Source organism: Pelophylax lessonae (assembly GCF_965119305.1).
Source record: "Pelophylax lessonae genome assembly, chromosome: 8".
In the NCBI taxonomy this organism is placed as follows: Eukaryota; Metazoa; Chordata; class Amphibia; order Anura; family Ranidae; genus Pelophylax; species Pelophylax lessonae.
In genome coordinates, this window is record NC_138775.1 from 197,404,155 (window position 1) to 197,426,448 (window position 22,294).

General features: G+C 42.5%; 1 protein-coding gene across 1 annotated transcript in view; it reads left to right on the forward strand.

The window, feature by feature from the left end:
* The window catches only part of HFM1 (helicase for meiosis 1), a gene marked incomplete at its 5' end in the record, with an annotated part of 582,583 nt that overhangs the window by 26,705 nt on the left and 533,584 nt on the right, over positions 1-22,294 (forward strand). The window contains one exon of the mRNA XM_082266347.1: positions 3,344-3,414. Coding sequence (XP_082122473.1) covers positions 3,344-3,414 — 71 coding nt within the window. The remainder of the gene's footprint in view (positions 1-3,343; positions 3,415-22,294) is intronic.

Here is a 22,294-nt window from a genome sequence, read left to right on the forward strand (position 1 = left end):
AGGCTGTATGCAGCAAAACATCCAAAATAAAATAAAACAGAAAATAAATCCTTGCCTCTGTGGGCGGCTACCTTCTCACAACTGGAACCTGCCTAAGTGTCTGTCTCCAACCTACCGTCGGGCAGACTTCCTTGTCCTACAGCGGACACTCAATAGTCCTTTTATAATAGCTTCACAGGGCAACACAGTCCTTTGTTTCTTTCACATCAACAGTTCGTCTTCTCACCTTTGAGACGTATTCACCCTTGGTTACCGTCCCGGGCACACATCACTCCGGGGGGTCTTCTCCCAGGCCCACACATCCTGTCGGGAGGCACACGCTGACTGTCCTCCTGCTCCCAGCCCACATGGCTTCAGGACACAGCTTCTGGAGGCAGCAAACAATAGGACTTTCTCTGAACAAATTATAGAGCCTTAACTCCCTCATTCTGAACAGGTGAAGGCCTTTCAACTTCCTGCTGGCTAGCTCTGTAGCCAACACCCTAAATTAATTAATGGACTTTCTAAATCAGGTGGAAATGTATCTCCTTCCTGTGACTACATTCCCAGATTTAGCTGACTTCCTGTTACAATATATATATATATATATATATATACAGTATATATATGTGTGTGTGTGTGTGTGTGTGTGTATATACTGTATGTGTATATATATACAGTGCCTTGCGAAAGTATTCGCCCCCCCCCCCCTTGAACTTTGCGACCTTTTGCCACATTTCAGGCTTCAAACATAAAGATATAAAACTTAAATTTTTTTGTGAAGAATCAACAACAAGTGGGACACAATCATGAAGTGGAATGAAATTTATTGGATATTTCAAACTTTTTTAATAAAAAACTGAAAAATTGGGCGTGCAAAATTATTCAGCCCCCTTAAGTTAATACTTTGTAGCGCCACCTTTTACTGCGATTACAGCTGTAAGTCGCTTGGGGTATGTCTCTATCAGTTTTGCACATCGAGAGACTGAAATTTTTGCCCATTCCTCCTTGCAAAACAGCTTGAGCTCAGTGAGGTTGGATGGAGAGCGTTTGTGAACAGCAGTTTTTAGTTCTTTCCACAGATTCTCCATTGGACTTGGCCATTCTAACACCTGGATATGTTTATTTGTGAACCATTCCATTGTAGATTTTGCTTTATGTTTTGGATCATTGTCTTGTTGGAAGACAAATCTCCGTCCCAGTCTCAGGTCTTTTGCAGACTCCATCAGGTTTTCTTCCAGAATGGTCCTGTATTTGGCTCCATCCATCTTCCCATCAATTTTAACCATCTTCCCTGTCCCTGCTGCAGAAAAGCAGGCCCAAACCATGATGCTGCCATGGGGATGGTGTGTTCAGGGTGATGAGCTGTGTTGCGTTTACCCCAAACATAACGTTTTGCATTGTTGCCAAAAAGTTTGATTTTGGTTTCATCTGACCAGAGCACTTTCTTCCACATGTTTGGTGTGTCTCCCAGGTGGCTTGTGGCAAACTTTAAACAACACTTTTGATGGATATCTTTAAGAAATGGCTTTCTTCTTGCCACTCTTCCATAAAGGCCAGATTTGTGCAGTATACGACTGATTGTTGTCCTATGGACAGAGTCTCCCACCACAGCTGTAGATCTCTGCAGTTCATCCAGAGTGATCATGGGCCTCTTGGCTGCATCTCTGATCAGTCTTCTCATTGTATGAGCTGAAAGTTTAGGGGGACGGCCAGGTCTTCGTAGATTTGCAGTGGTCTGATACTCCTTTCATTTCAATATTATCGCTTGCACAGTGCTCCTTGGGATGTTTAAAGCTTGGGAAAACTTTTTGTATCCAAATCCTGCTTTAAACTCCACAATAGTATCTCGGACCTGCCTGGTGTGTTCCTTGTTCTTCATGATGCTCTCTGCGCTTTAAAAGGACCTCTGAGACTATCACAGTGCAGGTGCATTTATACGGAGACTTGATTACACACAGGTGGATTCTATTTATCATCATTAGTCATTTAGGTCAACATTGGATCATTCAGAGACCCTCACTGAACTTCTGGAGAGAGTTTGCTGCACTGAAAGTCAAGGGGCTGAATAATTTTGCACGCCCAATTTTCAGTTTTATTATTTGTTAACAAAGTTTGAAATATCCAATAAATTTCGTTCCACTTCATGATTGTGTCCCACTTGTTGTTGATTCTTCACCAAAAATTACAGTTTTATATCTTTATGTTTGAAGCCTGAAATGTGGCAAAAGGTTGCAAAGTTCCAGGGGGCGAATACTTTCGCAAGGCACTGTATGTGTGTGTTTATATATACTGTATATATAGATATATACTGTGTGTATATATATATATATATATATATATATATATATATATATATATATATATAAATTTATTGAAAAGTAGAAAAAAATATATACAAATATAAGATAGTTCCATATTAACCGTTAGGTGCTAAAAAATGGTTCACGCCCTTCTTCAGGTAGGTACAATCAAGAATGATCCACATTTCTCTTCAGTATATAATCATCTTATACAATCTTATACAATTAATTAAGCATTTAACTCTTACAACATACAAACAAGAGCATTATGTTTCCTTATACTCTTAATCTCAAATCGATGACTGCATAGGCTAAGTTCATTCTCCATGTAGTAAAGAAGTGATCCAAGTTCACACCTATCATCAAAATACAGATTTTTAATTAAAACTTAAAAAAAAACAACATTTCCATGGACATACCCCATACTAAATCCTATTGAATATATTGCACATAGCCTGATCTTAAAACTATCAATAATCCAAAACAAAATATCGATCACAGCAAAAAAAAGATGTTAATCAATGTGAGAATTTAACCCCCTGGGGTGTAAAGTATCAAGACCGTTTAGCCAATAAACCTCAAAAAGAAAATAAACCTTCATAGGTGGGACTTTAAGCGGCAGTACAGAGTAAATAAATAATTCAAGTCATGATTGTATCTAAAACTTACAAGAAAAACTTGAATTCATAACATAGGGTATATAAACACCTTACACAATATTAAAAGAGGAAAAATTTATATTTTTTTACAAACTTGTATTGGTACAATATATTTGGATTTTCCAATACAATCATTTTTTATCCCGAATCTGTTGATATGGAACTATCTTATATTTGTATATATTTTTTCTACTTTTCAGTAAATTTAAAGTGCAGCAATCCTGGACTTTTTTCTAATAAGTGGCCTGTGGGAAGGCCTGATTGCATGTACCTGGAAGACTCCTGAGTGCTGTTTGCCTCACCTGTATACACTGTGCACAGTGTGTGTATGTATATATATATATATACTTTTTTTTTTTTTTTTTTTACAAAAGTGGATAGTATATTTCTTTAACATTAAAGCTAAACAATTCAGTACTATCTTCAAAGAATTTCCCTATTTCAATTACATACAGTCAAAAGCCTTCGATGATGTATGTATTTAATTATTTGATTATTTCCTACCATGTTGTGTGTAGATTTTAAAAAAGAGAAAAGCCCTTTATATGCCCTCTGCTGCGAATTTCTACATGGGACACTATACTTGGGATGCTTGCAAAGGCAAAGTTGCATTGCCTGACCTTCCAAGGGCCAGCTCAGTATTCCTGTTGTATGGTACTCCTGGACTGCTTTGAAGTATAGCAAATGCAAGAATAATGAAAATAATGGCCATCTAAAAAACTGCATTAGACTATAAGAAGGCCATTATTTTGAAGCCTGTATATTTGCTGCTAATGTCCATCATACCATTATCCAATGAGAGTACATTTATTGGCTGCTGAGACACAATGGTGGATAGTGAGATAGCAAGAGGCCAGACTGAGCTCCAGGACTGAAGATGTAAAAGATAGTTATCATTTGTGCCTAGGTTTGGGGGATCCCCCGAGCACTGAAGAGAAGTTGATTTGTACAGCCTGCTCGTACTTAATAATTTTAGAAAATTTAGGGGCCTGTGGCAGGTTCAATTTAAAAACAGTTCCCGAACATACAGTACAGAACACAGGCTTCTTTAAATAATTAAAACTGGTTATATGCAGCTACCTTCAGGTGATAGGACCTAGATAAAAAACGTATGGGCATCCCCCTGTATAAACTCCTTTCTCTCCCAGCTAGCCTTAGTTTTTTCGTAGTGCCCTAGGTGATGGACCTCTTCTCTCTACTGGGAGAAGCACCTTCTTCTATAGAGGTACCCTATCTGAATTTCTTTTCCAGGATGATATTTTCATTACTTTGCTGTACCATAGTCACTGCTGCCCCTTCTGCAACTTTCAGATAAGTGGACTGCTCCCTATGGACCGTACCTAGACACCGCCTGATGGAAGAAGTGGGGTCAGCCTATAATGTTGTTTTGCACTGGATCCTGCTGTGGGAACTCCTTTGGAACAATGTGCAATGATTGGGGTTAGCTGCAGGAATCGTTACAGGTCCAGAGCCATGGCCGGCCTGGTGCAGAGGCCAGTCCCTGAAGTCACCTTTGGATGTAAGCCCATCAGCAAGATGAGGTGTTGTCAGCTAGGGAAGACGGCTCATTTTCTGGGGCATCAGGTCAAGAGGCTATGCCTGCTACAGAAATTTCTCCAAAATAAGAGAGACTTTTGCTATGCCTATTGAAGCTATACACTCTTGTTTAATGTTGGAGAAGCCGGAGTCTGCTCACACTAAAGTAACCAGTATAGGAACTCTAAAATTCCCTACACCAGCCAACCTTTTCTGGTCCATTTGCTAGTTGACCCTGCTCTGTATGGAGATTTGCCCCACATGGAAAAGCTTTTTACTCCCCCTAACGTATCCTACTAAGGAAAGGTTCCTTAGCCCTTTAATCATAGGTTGGCAAACTTTGATAGGTAGAGATCAACCTTAACAACATGGAAAAGCTCAAAGATCATCGGATGTGATGTTCTGTCAAAACAGCCAAGTCGTCGAATTCTCCAACCACTTCCGGTGTCCCTTCAACATCAGTAATTGCACATTTGGACGACTTGGCTCTTTTGACACAACACTGGCAGCGTATACACTCCGGTAGACTATATAATGAGTGGACATTGTTTGTCCACCTGCTAGTAACCAACAACGTGGCTGCCTGAACTTTTTCCTCCTTAGCCGCAGTTCTATCAAAACAGCCAACTCATTGCGTACAAGTGTATAAGCTACTGGAGTTGTGTCAAAACAGCCAAGTAATCGAAATGTCCAATTACTGTTACTGGAGAGTCTTTGGAGTGTTTGAAGATTTCGATGAGTTGGCTACTTTGACAAAACACCGGCACCTTTTTTTTTTTTTAACTAGCAAGACCCCCAAAAAAAAGTAAGAATAGCATAGAGAAAATTCAGAAAAATCTAATAAAATGGATTTCACTGTAAAAATATAAACTTAGCCTACCTTAATAGTTAGCTTCAGTGAGAAACTCCGCAATCACTTTCATTCACATTTTGTTTCATGTCTTGAGAGTAATTGGTCATATTAAGAGTGATGCAAGGGTCCATCATGAAGGCAGAACAGGACAGTGTACAGGGATAAGTAGTATGTAGGGCAGTGTACAGAGATGAGTAGTATGTAGGGCAGTGTGCAGGGCTCAGTAGTATGCAAGGCAGTGTACAAAGGTCAGTAGCATGTATTTCACTATACAGAGGTCAGTAGGATAAATTGCAATAGATCCTACTGACCTCTGTATACTGCAATAGATCCTACTGACCTCTGTATACTGCAGTGTCCAAAATAAAAGAAAATGAATAGTGGGACTTTTAGGGTGCTAAACAATACTGCCCCCAGGAAATAAAAATGCATAAAGACATTATATAAAATCTAAAACTATTTTATTCCAGAGTCACATTATCAAAAGTGAGTATATAACGCCAACAGGTAAAAACATATTGGATGAAATTAATTGCAAATGTATAATCAGCAACCCCATACACCTTCACCCATATACATTCAAGTCAACATATGAGTAACTTAAAACCAATGATAAATAGAAGAGGACAGAATGTAGGGAAGGTATAATATCCTGACACGTTTCGCAGGTTAAGCTTCTTCAGGTGTTCAAAGGGTGCAGCTGAGGAGAGAGTACGTCACATGTAATGCATATATATTTAACAGCAATCAATAAATATGCAAAATTATGGTAATCATAACAATAGTTGACTCACAGAAATATTTGTCATTCAAAACAAAACAAAACTATAGCGCCAAGAAGTGAAGGCCCGCATGGAAGGAGGGTGGAGACGTAGACCGACGTAGAGTTATGGAAGGATTTTTTTTATTAATGACTTCTGTGCCCTCTAAGTCTTCATTTCCACTAGTGCGACTAATCAATGGCACCTATCTATGCAACTTTGAAAATCAGTGACTTTGAAAAGGTACCTGCAATACTTTGATGCAACTTTTGATGCGACTTTGATCCAGAGAGTGTAAAGTTGGATCAAAGTTGCATCAAAGTCATACTTTAAAGCACAATAGTGGAAACAAACTAAAGCTCAGTTTCCACTAGTGTGACTTGTCATGTGACTTTGGACACAGTCGCATGACAAGTCACAGACTATTGATTTCAATGGCACCCATTCCCATGTATTCGACTTTGAAAATCAGCGACCTTGAAAAGGTACCTGCACTACTTTGATGCAAATTTTCATGTGACTTTGATCCAGAGAGTGTGAAGTTGGATCAAAGCTGCACTCAGTGTCGCACTCCAAAGTCACACTGTAGCCTAGTGGCTACGTTTCCACTAGTGCAACTCTTAAGTTGTGCGATTTAGACTGTGGCTTTGAGTGCAGCTTTGATCTAACTCTACACTCTCTGGATCAAAGTCACATCAAAGTAGTGCAGGCACCTTTTCAAAGTCGCTGATTTTTAAAGTGGCATACATGGGAACGGGTGCCTTTGAAATCAATGGGCTGTGACATGTCATGCAACTTCATTAAATTCATTAAAATTCATTATTCACATGTAATGAGCAAAATTGATCAATCTTTATCCTTCTAAACTTTCAAAAATATTCCTTTGTACCTTATTTCTTTCATATATTGCACCAGTCACATGAACGCCCCCCCCCCCTCTCTTCCTCTCACAGGAGAAGCTGCTAGCCTAAACAAGACTATGAAGACAGGAGATCATGTTCTGTGAAGGATAGGAGGGATGTGGTTGGGGCAGGCCTGGTCTAGGCATGCCTGTCTAAGAAAGACTGACAACCATTTCAGGAAGTGAAAGAAGGCTTAGCAAATTCAGATAAAGAGAGATAACGTTGTCAGAACAGGAAGAAGCTGGTTGTCTGGTTTAGATAAGACTTTCAAAGCTACACAAGCAGCTAGCCAGAAAATGAATAATATCAAAGATAAAGATATTTAACATACTATTAATAGGAAAATTTTCATTTTTGACTGGAGTTTCCCTTTAATCAATCAATGTGGCCTTACAATGAATTCATCCTAGAGGGGTTACATTACATTCTCTTTAGAAATGTATTCATATTTGGGGACTCCCACTACCTCCAGGTGCCGAGAGTGGCGATGGTGTGTAATGTTCCGGTACCTTTGGTACCCTAAATTACTCTTTTTCACAAGTGTATGCGCCCCACCATTCTCTTTTGGAAAGGTGCGCATACACCTTTAAGACTGAAGCTGTCATCACTCAGCGCCGGACTAGATGGCTATTTAAATCGCCGGTTCTCACTCACATGTGTTCGTTCAAACACCCTTACCTGGATGCTAACTTGGCTTGAAGCTTTCGTGCTTGCAAGCATACCTCGCTGACGGAACCTCGCTGCGCTGATCCCTGCATCCCGCTTCCGGATCATCCGCTCCTCCTGAACCAACCTTCGGCTGTATTGCTATTAGTGCTAAGTACCCCGCAGGGGAACCCTCTATAAACTTATACTAAGCTTACACTATCTAGCTCTGCATAGTAAAGACTATTTATCACATCTGCATATCTAGATTGCTAGCTCTTAAGACTACTGCTACTTATTCCTGCACTGGGTTGATCACTCTTGTATGTCCACCTGCTACTCTGTCATCTGCTACCATACATGATTGCTAAACCTACCTGCATCCATCTGCTACTGTCTTACCTTCGAGTGTCTGTCACCTACCACCTCCACTCAACCTGTCTCTTAAATCTTCATCACTGTGTTACTACATACATAAAGTCACTCTAGGAACCAGCTTGTTGAGTGTGTGTATTTACTAGCTGAATTAAGACCTTCCACACATGATGAGTCATTGAGGTTGGGAATGGTATCTCAGCATCTCTCTTACATGACTACTGAAGTGGAATATTTCTGCAGCTGAAAATCCACACCATACATGAAACGCAGGAGCGTTACATGGTGACACGCTGTGCCCCATCATATGCTAACCTGCACCTTGCGCTCCTTATTTTTTGGACAAGACTCGTGGGTTGTACTTTGCTCTTTGCCTTTCTCTAATTGGTGGATGGTGTAATGTTTGGGGGATCAGCTGGATCGCAGGACACAGGCGTTGCAACCAAAGAAATGTTTATTAACTTAAACAGGCTTCATAGCAGCAAAAAAAAACACAACAAGGAAAAACCAGTCTCACCGACTTGAAGAGTTCAGAGCTGCTTTTGCAAACAGTCCCAACTTTTGAAGAGGGTAGCTTCCCCTGGCAACAGGTTCCCAGTCAGCACACTGACATGCACCTTCTCGGCTGTACAAAAGTCCACCATTCACCATCCACAGTCTCCTCTATGCTCCACCACACCCAATCTACAACTTCCTGTCCTTCTTAAACCCACTTCCTCTGATACTGCGTTAACCCCTTTTGCTCCCTTAAAGGGACCAGAGCCCAAACAGAGGGGAAATATAGCGTCCTTCAAGGACCCAACCTCTTCGACCTGTACAATGGTTATTTAAATATTTTGCACTACTGATTTAAAATGATCACATGCCTGAGGAAGGGGTCCTGTGTAACTCTAAAATGTAGCACTCTCTTGCTTGTGATGTGATCATGCTTTAATAAAAAAAACATTTGGACTAAACTTGAAGATCTGTTGTGTGCTGGCAAATATCTTCATTGTGGTAAGGAGGGAGGACACTAACCATCATGCTCCTGCTTACATCATGTCTACAATGAGAAAAATGTTGAACAGGTTATAAACCATAAAACCACCTATATAGGATAAAGGTTTCTGGAGGAGTAATGAGGGGGAAGTACCTGTACAGCAAGGCTTCAAGGAGATTAAACTGGATAAAGTGGTATCTTGCTCTTCATCAAACCGACTACCAGGAGTTTAACCACTTACTGCCAACCATATAGCAGAATGACGGCTGGAAAGTTGTTAAGTTATCCTGACTGGGCGTCATATGACGTCCAGCAGGACAAGCCGCCCGCGCGCGCAGAGCGGCGATCGGTGGTGCGGTGTGTCACTCTGACACACCGCATCTCTGATCCCGGTAAAGAGCCTATGACGTAGGCTCTTTACCATGTGATCAGCTGTGACCAATCACAGCTGGTCACATTGTAACCAGGAAGTGCCGTTTATCGTCTTTCCTCTATTCCCGCTGACAAGGCGCGAGTAGAGGAGAGCCGATCTGGGGCTCTCCTGGCGGGGGGGAGGGGGGGTCTGCACTAATAATCAGTGCATTGATTATCTGTGCAGACCCATCAGGGATGCCCACTAGAGCCCACCAGGGATGCCCACTAGAGCCCACCAGGGATGCCAATCAGTGCTAATTAAAGGTGCCTATTAGGGATTCCAATTTGTGCCCATTAGTAAAGCCTGTCAGTGCCTCATCAGTGCTGCCTATTAGTGCCGCCTATCAGTGCCACCATCAGTGCCCATTAGTGCTGCCTATCAGTGTCCATCAATGTTGCATATCAGTGCCACCTATCAGTGCTCATTAGTGTTACATATTAGTGCCTCATTATTACTCTCACCTCATCAGTGACTATCAGTGCAGGAGAAAACTCATTTACAAAATGTTTAACATAAACAAAAGAACAACTTTTTTTTTCAAAATTTTCGGAATTTTTGGTCTTTTCTTATTTGTTTAGCAAAAAAGAAAAACCCAGAGGTGATCAAATACCACCAAAAGAAAGCTCTATTTGTAGGGAAAAAAAATTATAAAAATTTTGTTTGGGTACAGTGTTGCATGACTGCACAATTATCAATCAAAGGGTGACAGCGCCAAAAGCTGAAAATTGGCCTGGGCAGGAAGGGGGTGAAAGTGCCCTGTATTTAATTGGTAAAGGCACAATCCACATAGCCCAAAAAATGTAATTAAAATAACATTACTAGGTCTAAACCCTGTACCCACATATAGCCCATTACACCAACAGCAACAAGCATCACGAGTGATAGGTTACATAAACCGAGATTGAAGCACGAGTGCAATCTTCACCAAGGCCACAAGAAAATACACAATCAGCAAAAACACTGTGATATACACTCACTGGCCATTATTTTAGGTATACCTTGCTAGTATTGGGTTGGACCCCCTTTTGCCTTCATAACTGCCTTAATTCTTTTTGGCATAGATTCAACAGAGTGTTGGAAACATTTCTCAGAGATTTTGGTATATTTGACATATTGACTTTATAGCATCACGCAGTTGTTGCAGATTTGTTGGCTGCACATCCATGATGCAAATCTTCAGTTCCAACACATCCCAAAGAATCTCTATTGGATTGAGATCTGGTGACTATGGAGGCCATTGGAGTACAGTGAACTCGTCATATTTAAAAAAATCAGTTTGAGATGATTTGAGCTTTGTGACATGGTGCATTATCCTGCTGGAATTAGTCATCAGCAGATGGGTACACTAGTCATAAAGGGATGGACATGGTCATCAACAGTACTCAGGTAGGCCTTGGTGTTTAAATGATGCTCAATTGGTACTAAGGGGAACAAAGTGTCCACACCACCAGCCTGAACCATTGATACAAGGCAGGATGTATCCATGTCAATAATAGCCTTGGGGTTAAGGCTACCTACAGCGCCTGCTAATTGCTTATTATTCCTAAATGCTATATGCAATTGAATATAATAAATTACTGTATTAATAAATGGCGCGGGGGATACACAAGTATTAATAATTCACATGTTATCTATAGTATACTTGTCACAACTGCGATTTAAGCATTTGTTATTACTCATACATTTTTGATTGTTTTATATGATATTATTTAGCGCAGCACTAAGGTTTGTTTTATTATGGCACTATACACTTCAGTATGAGATGGTGATCAGTGCTTGCAGCTGGCTTGACTGAAATAGTATTGGTCGTAGTAGCTTGCAGGATCCTTTGATATTTGTAAAATACTCTTTATTCACTCATGATCTTGAGAATTGCGGGTAATGGCACATGTAGTGTTAATGGTGGGAGGTTTATGGCGCATGTGAATCAATGGTTCAAACGATCTTCCTCTTGCTTTGTGAAAGACCCTTTTTAAGTTTTTTTCTACTATAGCTCCACTGCAGCAACGGATTTTGAAATCCCTTGGCTTGAACCCACAAATCTTCCTCCCTGGTGCAATTTCTCTTAATTCTAAGATATTTACCATAGGGTATACTTTCCTTTAATGCTCTCTGATATGCACTAGATGCATGTAGAATGGTGTTTGCTGCAGAGGGTTTGCGGAAAAAGTTCTGGTGCAAGATGTCCATCTGGGCTAACCATGATTTGGATATCCAAAAAATTATTTTGTGTTGGTCACACATCATAAAGTAAAATTCATTATGACCAATATGACACATGAAAACTTTAAGGTCCTCCTGGGACCCTGTACAAATAATAAAGATGTCCTGGATGTACCTGTGCCACGATAAAAAGTGGTACAGGTCATCGACGGGTCTTGTCACTCCCTGCACCTGGAGGTAGTGGGAGCCCCCAAATATTTTTTTTGAAAATTTGTGTTTATTAAAGTTTGCACAAAACAAACAAACAAGTACAACACAATGCCACGCAGGGCAGCACCAACACAAACAAGTGACAACAGGTCAATCCCCCCCCAAGCATGAATTCATTGTAAGGCCACATTGATTAAGTTCTTTCAAAAATTCTACAATGGTTGCAACTCCCAAAGAGTAAGTAATAGAGCTGTATAGGCCTCTACATCTATTGTAACGAGCCAGGATCTAAAGGGAATTAACATATCTTTTATAATTCTAAGAAGGTCTCTAGTATCCTGTACATAGGATGTTAAAAAAATTAACAAATAGCCTTAAATAGTCATCAATGAGTGTACTCACATTTTCAGAAATACAGCCTATTCCTGATACTATGGGTTATGAGTAGAATGTGTGTGTAACAGGATTTTGAATATTCAGGAATTCATAAGTGTTTTTATCGATTAGACCCCCCCCCCCCCCACATAGGCTCTTCCAAATATATCCCGAAACTCACCCTGAAAACATTAATTTCTCTTACATCCTCTGACAGTCGCAGCCCGTTCAGTTAGCCTTCACAAGTGGGTAATGCGCCTATTTGCAGGAGCAGGCTAGGTAGTGAAAAGGTTAACAAACAAAAGCTTTTACACATAACACACCTCTAGGGGGCTGTTCCTCAGCTATTACCCATCAGCCACTAGGTGCTGCTCTTCAGTTTCATGCTGCCTAGCATAGGAGTAGGACCTAAGTTTACCTGCTGGGACCTATGTCTTAGTTTTTTTGTCTTTTTCTTTGAAAAAAGTTTTTTCTTTTTATTTCTTTCCTCACTCACTATCGCCAGTTAGTCAGGGGGATCCCTGGAGGACTACAAGCGACAGCAGAGCAGGGCCTCACACTGCATAATATAGATCGTTACGGTGTCCCAGCCTGCCAATGAGCGTCGCAGGTCATTGGAACGCCCAGGCCTCGCCACGACAGTGCCCCTGAGGACGGGGACGAGCCTGCGGAGAACCCATCTCCGTTGGCCGCTGGGATGTCTCCACTCCAGAACGCCCGTATGTGTTGCTAGCATCCCTTCCTGGCTGACGGCACCCCCACCCAAAAAAAAATTTTATTACAAAATGGAGTCCCAGGATAGCAAATTCCCCGCAGACCTGGTTGGTGCTTCAGCAACCCCTGAATCCTCTTCCATAGCCTCTTTATCTGCTGCACTTGCGACCTTGGCATCCAAGGTTGATCTGCTGATGTCTGAACACACTTCTCACAAACGGCCGATGCCCTCTCAGTCTTCTGCTCAGAGCCTGATATGGTTGCCATGGACAACGTCCCCCCTGAAGGGGAGGACAGTCCTCAAATTCAGATGGGGAGGAGTCCTCCTCCCTTGCGACGCAGGAACACACTATAATGGATGCATTTATTAGCTCTATCAAGGAGACTTCAAATATTGATGATGAGCCCACCCAGTCAGGTAAGCGGGTTTCCTTCGGGTCCCTCAAAGCCCAGAAGTCGGGTCAAGATTTTCCCTGCCCCGAGGAGTTTCATGGAACCGTGAACGACCAATGGCATCGTCTCAAGCATATGCTGGCGGTGCCTAAGCGTTTTAAATGCCGTTATCCCTTTGCGAATCCTGTAGACAATCGTTGGACGGTGTCACCAAAGGTGGACCATGCCGTTTCTAGGTTGAATGAATCCACATTGATGCCCGTGGAGGACTCCATGGTGTTCAAGGATCCGGCGGATAGGCGCGTGGAGACGCTTTCCCGCAACGTATATTTGGTAGCGGGCTCCCTGCTTGAACCTGTGTTCGCTTCGGTGATGGTTTCTCAAGCTGTCTTGGAATGGTCCAAGGTGCTTAGGCGCGCCTTAGTGGCGGAGTCAGTCCTTCCGACTGCCCTTGACCTGGTGGATCAAATGGCCCAGGCTGTTATGTACCTATGTGATGCGGCCTTGGACAAAGCTCCTTTGGTCGCATGGTTATCTGGGGTTGGGGTCGCAATCCGCCGCATTATTTGGCTTAAAGTTGGTCGGCTGACCACGCTTCCAAGAAGACTGTGTCTGATGTCCCTTATATGGGTATTCGACTTCTTGGGGATACCTTAGATGAGTTGATCAAAGGTCTTACGGGTGGTAAGAGTACCCTTTTTGCCCCAAACCTCTAAAGGTAAAATCACCCCGCGCTAGGCGGGGTCCTTCCTTCAAGGCTCATTGTGGGTCATTTCGTGCTTCAGGGGCACAGGAATAAGGTAAATCCTTCAAGGCCTCAGGTGGTCACAGGAAGCCATGGTCCGGGAAGCCCCAAGACCGTTCAGGCCGGTTCGGCAGCCCAGTCCTCCTCCGCCTGAGGGACGCCCTCATCCATTTCAGGGGTGTGGGGATGTCTGCATTACTTTTCAGGAACCCTGGTTGTCCCAAATTCAGGACAGGTGGGTTCACAAACTGATTCTTTCAGGCTGCGGGATCGAGTTTCGATCTCGCCTCGCAGACAGGTTCTTTCCATCAAATCTCCGTCTGACTCCCGATCGATTAAAAGATCTCATGGGGGCAGTGCAAGATCTTCTTGCCCAAGGAGTCATTGTGCCAGTCCCTTAGCGGGACAGGTTTCACGGGTTCTATTCCAACCTGTTCACGGTTCCCAGAAAAGAGAGAAAAGTGCATCTGATTCTGGACCTCAAGTCTCTGCTCCACTTTGTGCGGGTGCAGAAGTTCCAGATGGAATCCATCCGGTCGGTGGTGGCGTCGTTGAGTCCAGGGGACTTCTGGCCTCCATCGCCTTAAAGGATGCACATCCCTGTCTACGAAGGTCATCAGCGGTATCTCCGCTTCGCAGTGGCAGAGGAGCGTTTTCAATTTGTGGCATTACCCTTTGGTCTCGCTTCGGCTCCCAGGGTATTCACCAAGGTTTTGGCTCTGGTGCTGGCTTTGCTGCATGTGAAGGGGATTAAGGTCCTAGGTTATCTGGACGACCTCCTGTTGAGGGCGAGCTCATGTGCCTCTCTGTCAAGCGATCTGACGGTCACGGTTCAGATGCTCCAGGAGTTCGGGTGGACCATCAACTTTCAAGAGTCGGCACTGACCCCGTCAGTTTGTCTCGGTTACCTGGGGATGGTCCTGGACTCCGCTCATGCAAAGTTTTTTCTCTCGGAGAAGAAACTTCAAACCCTCAGGGACAACAATCTCTCCTCTCTACGGGCCTGCATGTGGTCACTGGGTAGGTTGGTTTCGGCCTTCAAAGCCATTTCCTTTTTCTCAGTTCCCAACAAGATCTCTGTAAGCAGAGGTTCTTGCCAAGTGGGACAAAAGGATATCTTTGAACCACCTCACGAGAGTGGACTTTTCGTGGTGGCTCCTTTCACCAGCTCTGACACAAGGCAAATCTTTTCTGCCTATGCTGGGGACAGTGCTTACCACGGATGTCAGCCTGTCGGGCTGGGGTGGAGTTCTGGGCACACTTTGTGCCCAGGGGACGTGGTCGGTGGAGGGATTCTCCTTGCCGATAACTGTCTTGGAGCTCCGAGCAATCAAGCTTTGCTTGTTCCATTGGACGACTCGGCTTCAGGGTCGCCTATTCGTGTTCAATCAGAAAACGCTGCGGCGGTGGCTTACGTCATTCACCATAGGGGGCACCAAGAGTGCCCTGGTGGCCAAGGCAGTGGCCGAGATCCTGTCTTGGGCCGAGTTGCGCATTCCGGCGATTTTGGCTGTTCACGTTTCCGGGAGTGGAGCGCTGGCATGCGGACTGTCTTCGTCGCCAGTCCTTGGACCAGGGGGAATGGTCCCTGCATCCGGGGGTGTTTCACCTCCTGTGTGCCCGGTGGGGGACTCAGGACGTGGCTTTCGTTCGCATCCCGTCTCAACTAAAAGGTGGGAAGGTTCCTGGCCAGAACCTGCGATCCTCTGGCAGACGCCACTGACGCGTTGATGATGCCCTGGCACCAATATCAGCTGTTTTGTGTCTTCCCTCCGATTTATCTTCTGACCAGGTTCCTCCGAATGGTTGGTGTCGGAACGGGTACGAGTAATTCTGGTTGCCCCAGCCTGGCCTCGTCGGTCTTGGTACCCAGACAGTGTGCAGATGGTTGTTGAGCCGCCCTGGCAGCTTCCGCTGTGAGACGATCTACTGTCTCCAGGGCCGATATTCCATCCTGCTGTTAATACCCAAGTTTCGAGAGGAAAGGATCTCTCGGGTGCTGTTATTCCTGCCTTACGGAAGGCTCAGGAAAACTATCTCAAGGAAGATTTAACATCGTACCTGGAAGGCGTATGTTGCCTGGGGTGAGTCGTAAGGGCTTCATCCACGCGTCTTTTCGGTAGCGAGGGTTTTGGCCTTCCTGCAGGCAGGTGTGGATCAGCGCTTGGCGCTGGGCACGGTCAATGGTCAGTTGTCGGCCTTTGCCGGTTTTCTTCCAGCGTCCCTTGGCAACTTATTCCTTGATTCGCACCTTTACTCCAGGGGTGCGTCACCTGGCTCCCCCGCGGAAGGCTCCTTTGCCTCCGTGGGGAATGAATTTGGTTTTTTGTCAGTTTTCTTATAAGGGCCTCCCTTTGAGAACATCGGAGAAACAGCTCTTCCTGTGTTGTCCCAGAAAGTTGCCTTTCTGGTGGCTGTCACCTCTGTTCGCAGAGTTTTGGTATTGGTGGCTTGGTCTTGCCGTCGCCTTTTTTGGTCGTTTATAGGGGTGACGTGGTCCTGTTACCAACTCAGTCTTTTCTTCCTGTGGTGGAATCTGCTTTCCACCTCATCATAGTTCTTCCTTTGCTTCCGCCTTGGGCGAAGCCCAAGCATCCCAAGGACTTTGTCCTGCGTTCCTTGAATGTGGTCCGGCCGATCAGGTTTTTGCCTGTCTGCCACAGAGTCTTTTGAGAAGTCGGATTCCCTATTTGTCCTTCTGAAGGCCCTCGGAAGGGTTCGGCTGCGTCCACTGCAGCCCCTTCCGGTTTGGATCAGACAGACTTTGGTTTAGGCCTATTCACTATAGGCTCTGGTGCCTCCTTTTCCTGTGAGGGCACGTTCTACTAGAGCCGTCATTGCCTCTTGGGCTTTCCGCCATCAGGCTTCATGTGGCTAAGGTGTGCATAGCGGTGACGTGCTCGTCTTTGCGCACTTTCCCACATTTTCTATTGACTTGCTGTACTGGTATCCTAGGATGCTTCCTTTGGCCGCGGGGTGTTTTGAGCGTGGCAGTTGGTTTGCAGAGACGTGTTGTTCTGACTCTTCTTTGGGGTGTATTTGTTCAGGGTTAGCTCCTGTTGAGCTTCTGTTGCCCTGTTGGCTCAGTTTTTTTGTCTCTGGCCTGGTTAACACATTGCCTTTTCTTTGGTTACGTCTTCCCACCCCTCACACCTGCACTGCTTTGGGACATCCCACTCGTGAAGCCTAACTGAACGGGCTGCGACTGTCAGAGGACATAAGAGAAAATTGAATTTTTGTAAGAACTTACCGTAAAATTCTTTTCTCTGAGTCCTCTGACAGTCGCAGCCCCCACCCCTCTATTTTTTGGGGTTGATTGTCTTCCTGTGCTGCTTGCTATGAAACTGAAGAGCAGCACCTAGTGGCTGATGGGTAATGGCTGAGGAACAGCCCCCTAGAGGTGTGTTTATGTGTAAAAGCTTTTGTTTGTTAACCTTTTCACTACCTAGCCTGCTCCTGCAGAGAGGCGCATTACCCACTCGTGAAGGCTAACTGAACGTGCTGCGACTGTCAGAGGACTCAGAGAAAATAATTTTATGGTAAGTTCCTACAAAAATTCTATTTTTTCATTCAGGAATTTATTTGTTACACTGAATTTTGTCCAAGCACATTTTTTTATACTGGGAACAATCCATAATCACTACGTTTCCCCCTTCATCAGAGGGTTTGATTTCAGTGGCATGGTTGTTACTTAGGCTCAGCAAGGCTTGTTGTAGTTTGGGTGTAAGATTAGTACCGCCTATAGGTTCGTTCCCTAGATACCGAACATCATGTAGCTGTAACGCTCCTGCGTTTTACGTATGATGTGGATTTTCAGCTGCAGAAATATTCCACTTCAGTAGTCATGTAGAGAAACGCTGAGACACCAATCCCAACTCCCAATGACTCATCATGTGTGGAGGATCTCAATTCAGCAAGTAAATACACACACTCAATAAGATGTTTCCTAGAGTGACTTATGTATATAGTAACACAGTGATGATAGGCTGAAGAGACAGGTTGGGTAGAGATGGTAGATGACAGACACTTGAAAGGAAATGTTCTTGAAAGTAAGATAGTAGCAGATGGGATGCAGATAGGTTTAGCAATCATGTATGGTAGCAGATGACAGAGTAGCAGGTGGACATACAAGAGAGATCAACCCAGTGCAAGAACAGGTGGTAGTAGGCTCAAGAGCTAGCAATCTTAGATAATGCAGATGTAGTAATAGTCCTTAGTATGCAGAGCTAGATAGTGTAAGCTTTAGTATAAAGGTTATAGAGGTTTCCCCTGTGGGGTACTTATCACTAATAGCAATGTAGCAGAGGAGAGGTTCGGCAAGAGCGGATGATCCGGTAGCGGGATACAGGGATCAGCGCAGCGTGGTTCAGACAGCGAGGTATGCTTGCAAGCATGAGAGCTTCAAGACAGGTTAGCATCAAGGCACAAAGCAGTTTGAACGAACACATGTGAGTGAGAGCCGGCGATCTAAATAGCCATCCAGTCCGGCGCTCAGTGATGACAGCATCAGTCTTAAAGGTGTATGCGCACCTTACCAAAAGAGAATGGTGGGGCGCATACACTTATGAAAGAGTAATTAGGGTACCCAAAGGTACCAGAACATTACAGTAGCACGTTTTGGACAAAAGCCCAAATGTGAATATTCAATTACAGTGTGCGAAAGAATACAGATTTCTTTCTATATTCTATCTTGGGGTAGAATGTGTTATTTAGTATTCATAACTGTGTCCAAATTCATATTCATATCTTCCCATAATGACATAAGGTCTCTAAGGGAACAGAAGTCATTACTAGAAAAATCCTTTCATAACTCCATATCCCTCGCAACATCTTCTTGTGATGTCAGACTTTTATCATGAATTACATAAAGAATCATTACAACCCCTGGATCCCTTATCCCATATAGGTGGTTTTATGGTTTATAACCTGTTCAATGTTTTTTCTCATTGTAGACATAATGTAAGCAGGGTCATGATGGTTTGTGCTCTATATCACCCACATGCATCATAGCCAGGATCCTTGGAGGCTGTTGTGTCTCCCCTTGGTTTGGTTCTGTCTCCATCTCTACCCTGCTTCACATCTTGGCGCAATAATTTTGTTTTGGATGACAATTATTGCCGTGAGTTAATTAAATATTGTTGCTGTTACCACATTATTGCTGGCATATTTATTGATTTCTGTTAAAAATATATGCATTACATTTGCTGCACTCTCTCCTCAGCTGCACCCCTTGAACCACTGAAAAAGCTTAACCTTTGAAACGCTTCGGGATATCATGCCTTCCCTACATTCTGTCCTCATCTATTTATCATTATTTCTAAGTTACTCATATATAGACTTGAATGTATATGGGAGAAGGTGTATGGGGTTGCTGATTATGCATTTACAATTAATTTCATCCAAAATGTTTTTACCTCTTACCTATGTTTATATACCCACTTTTTAATAACGTGACTCTGGAATAAAATGGTTTTGGATTTTATATATGTCTCTATGCATTTTTATTTCTTTGGGGCAGTATTATTTAGCAACTTAACCCTTTCGCTGCCAGGTCCTGTGCTCCACTTCTAAACTTAGCTAGCCCGGCCATTTTTGCAGTTTTTCCATTGCTTTTTTATTTTTCCCTTATAGCTTTCAGAATTTGTTAAAGACCCCCCCCCCCCCCCAAAAAAAAAAAAAAAACATATATTTTCTGAAAGCACAAGACCAGAAGAATAAAAATAAGGATAAGGTGCTACTGATTTTTAGGGCACAAAGATATTTGCGCAAATGTTTATCAAAACAATATTTTCGCAAACAATACACTAAAATCATTAATAGATAAAAACAGCACATTTTACTAAATTCCTGCTAAATATAAAAGCTAACCTGTATTAAGTTAATAAATAACCACTATTTGTAAATTTTAGATTGTGCCTTTTTGCGAAATGGTGAAAATCAAACGTACGCAAAAATGTAAATATCCAAATTTCTCAAACAATTTAGAGGTTTTCATTTTTCCTTTACATCTTTCAGAGTTTGTTAAAGACCCCCTCAAACCATATATTTTCTGAAAGCAAATGACCTGTAGCATAAAACGAAAGTGCTACTGATTTTAACACCCATGCGATATTTGCACAAATGTTTATCATAACCATATATTCTGTAAAAATTCTCTAAAATCATTTTTAACAGATAGAAACACAGCAAATTTTACAAAATTCCAGGTAAATTCCTACTAAATATAAAAGCTTACCAATTTTTTAATTACGCCTTTTTGCAAAATGGTGAAAACTGAATGTATGCAAAAATGTAAATAACCATATTTCACTAAAAATCTGAAGGTTTTCATTGTTCCCTTACAGCTTTCACAGCTTGTTAAAGACGCCCCAAACCATACATTTTCTGAAAGCATAGGACCAGTAGAAATAAAAGAAGGCGCTACTGATTTTAAAGGCCTCACAATATTTGCGCTAATGTTTACCAAAGCAATATTTTTGATAAAAATGCACTAAAACCATTATTAGCAGATACAAAATTCCTGCTAAAGTCCTACTTAGTATAAAAGCTTAACCTGTATTGAGTTATTAAATAACAAATATTTGTAAATTTTAATTTGCGCTTTTTTGAGAAGTGGTGAAAACTGAATGTACACAAAACTATAAATAACCACATTTCTCTAAAAATCTGAAGGTTTTTCTTTTTCACTTTCAGCTTTCAAAATCTCTAAAAGACCCCTCAAACTATACATTTTCTAAAAGCAAAGGACCAGTAGAATAAATGAAAGGTGCTACTGATTTTTAAGGCCCAACGATATTTGCCCAAATGCTTACCAATCAATATTTTCGCTAAAAATGCCCTATAATCATTATTAGCAGATACAAACACAGCAAATTTTACAAAATTTCTACTAAGTTCCTTCTAATTATAAAAGATAAACCTGTATTGAGTCAATAAATAACAAATAACAAAAATTTTTAAATTGGGCCATTTTGAGAAGTGGGGAAAATTGGACATACGCAAAAATTTCTCTAAAAATCTGGAGGTTTTTCTTTTGCACTTAAAGTTTTCAGAGTTTGTAAAAGACCCCCCCCCCCTAACATATATTTTCTGAAAGCACATGGCCAGTAGAATAAAAAGAAGGTGCTACTGATTTTTAAGGCACCGCATTATTTGCGCAAATGTTTATCAAAACAATATTTTCACTAAAAATACATTAAAATCATTAATGGTGGATTCATAAATGGCAAATTGTACAAAATTCCTGCTAAATTCCTAGTAAATATTAAAGTTAAAACTGTATTAAGTTACTAAATAACAAATATTTATACATTTTAAATTGCATCTTTTCGTGAAAGGTGAAAACTGAAGGTACGCAAGACTGTGAATAAAAACAATTTATTCAAAAAATCCAGAGGTTACCATTTTTCGCTTACAGCTTTCAGAATTTGAAAAGATCCCTCAAACTAGACCTTTTCTAAAAGCACATGACTAGAATAAAAAAAGTGCTACTGTTTTTTTGGGCCCCGCAATAATTGTGCGAATGTTCATCATATAGCTATTTTCACAAAAAATACACTAAAATCATTAACAGTGCACATAAACACAACAAAACTTACAAAATTCCTGTTAAATTACTGCTAAAGCATCATTCACATGTAGCATACTAAAGTGTACGCCCATGGAGGGCCATGTTTATCCACGCAGGGATGCACAGGTGTTCCATGCATCTCCGTACAGGCAGTCCCATTTATGTCAATTGGGATGCAACAGCTGCACTGGCAAAGCTGCTGTTCCCAATCTGACATCCGTGTGGATGTGGGAGCACGACCCCAAACGCAGACAGTGTGAGCTCAGAGACGTGCACATGGACCTACATAGAAGTCAGATTGGGAGCAACGGCTCTGTTCGTGCAGTTGCTACATCCCAAATGACATCAGTGGGACTGCCTGCACAGAGATGCACGGAACACCTGTGCATCCCTGTAAAGGCACACTATGTATGCCCTGTGTAAACAAGGCCTTAGACCCCTTTCACACAAGCAGACCGATTGGGTCTGCCTGTCCGTTTTTCAGGCGGGCCCAATTGGACCACCCAGTTCTCTATAGAGAGGCTTATGTAAATGGACATGTGTCTCCGTTTACACCCGCCTGTGTCCCATCCGATACAGTCCGCTAAAAACAGACGTATGAAGATACCATTTCCCATCCATCTAGCAGATCGGATCGGATGGTATCAGATGGAAGTGGATAGGTGGATGTTTCCATCTGACCACCCCATAGAGAACAGCAGGTTGTGTCTGTGTCCG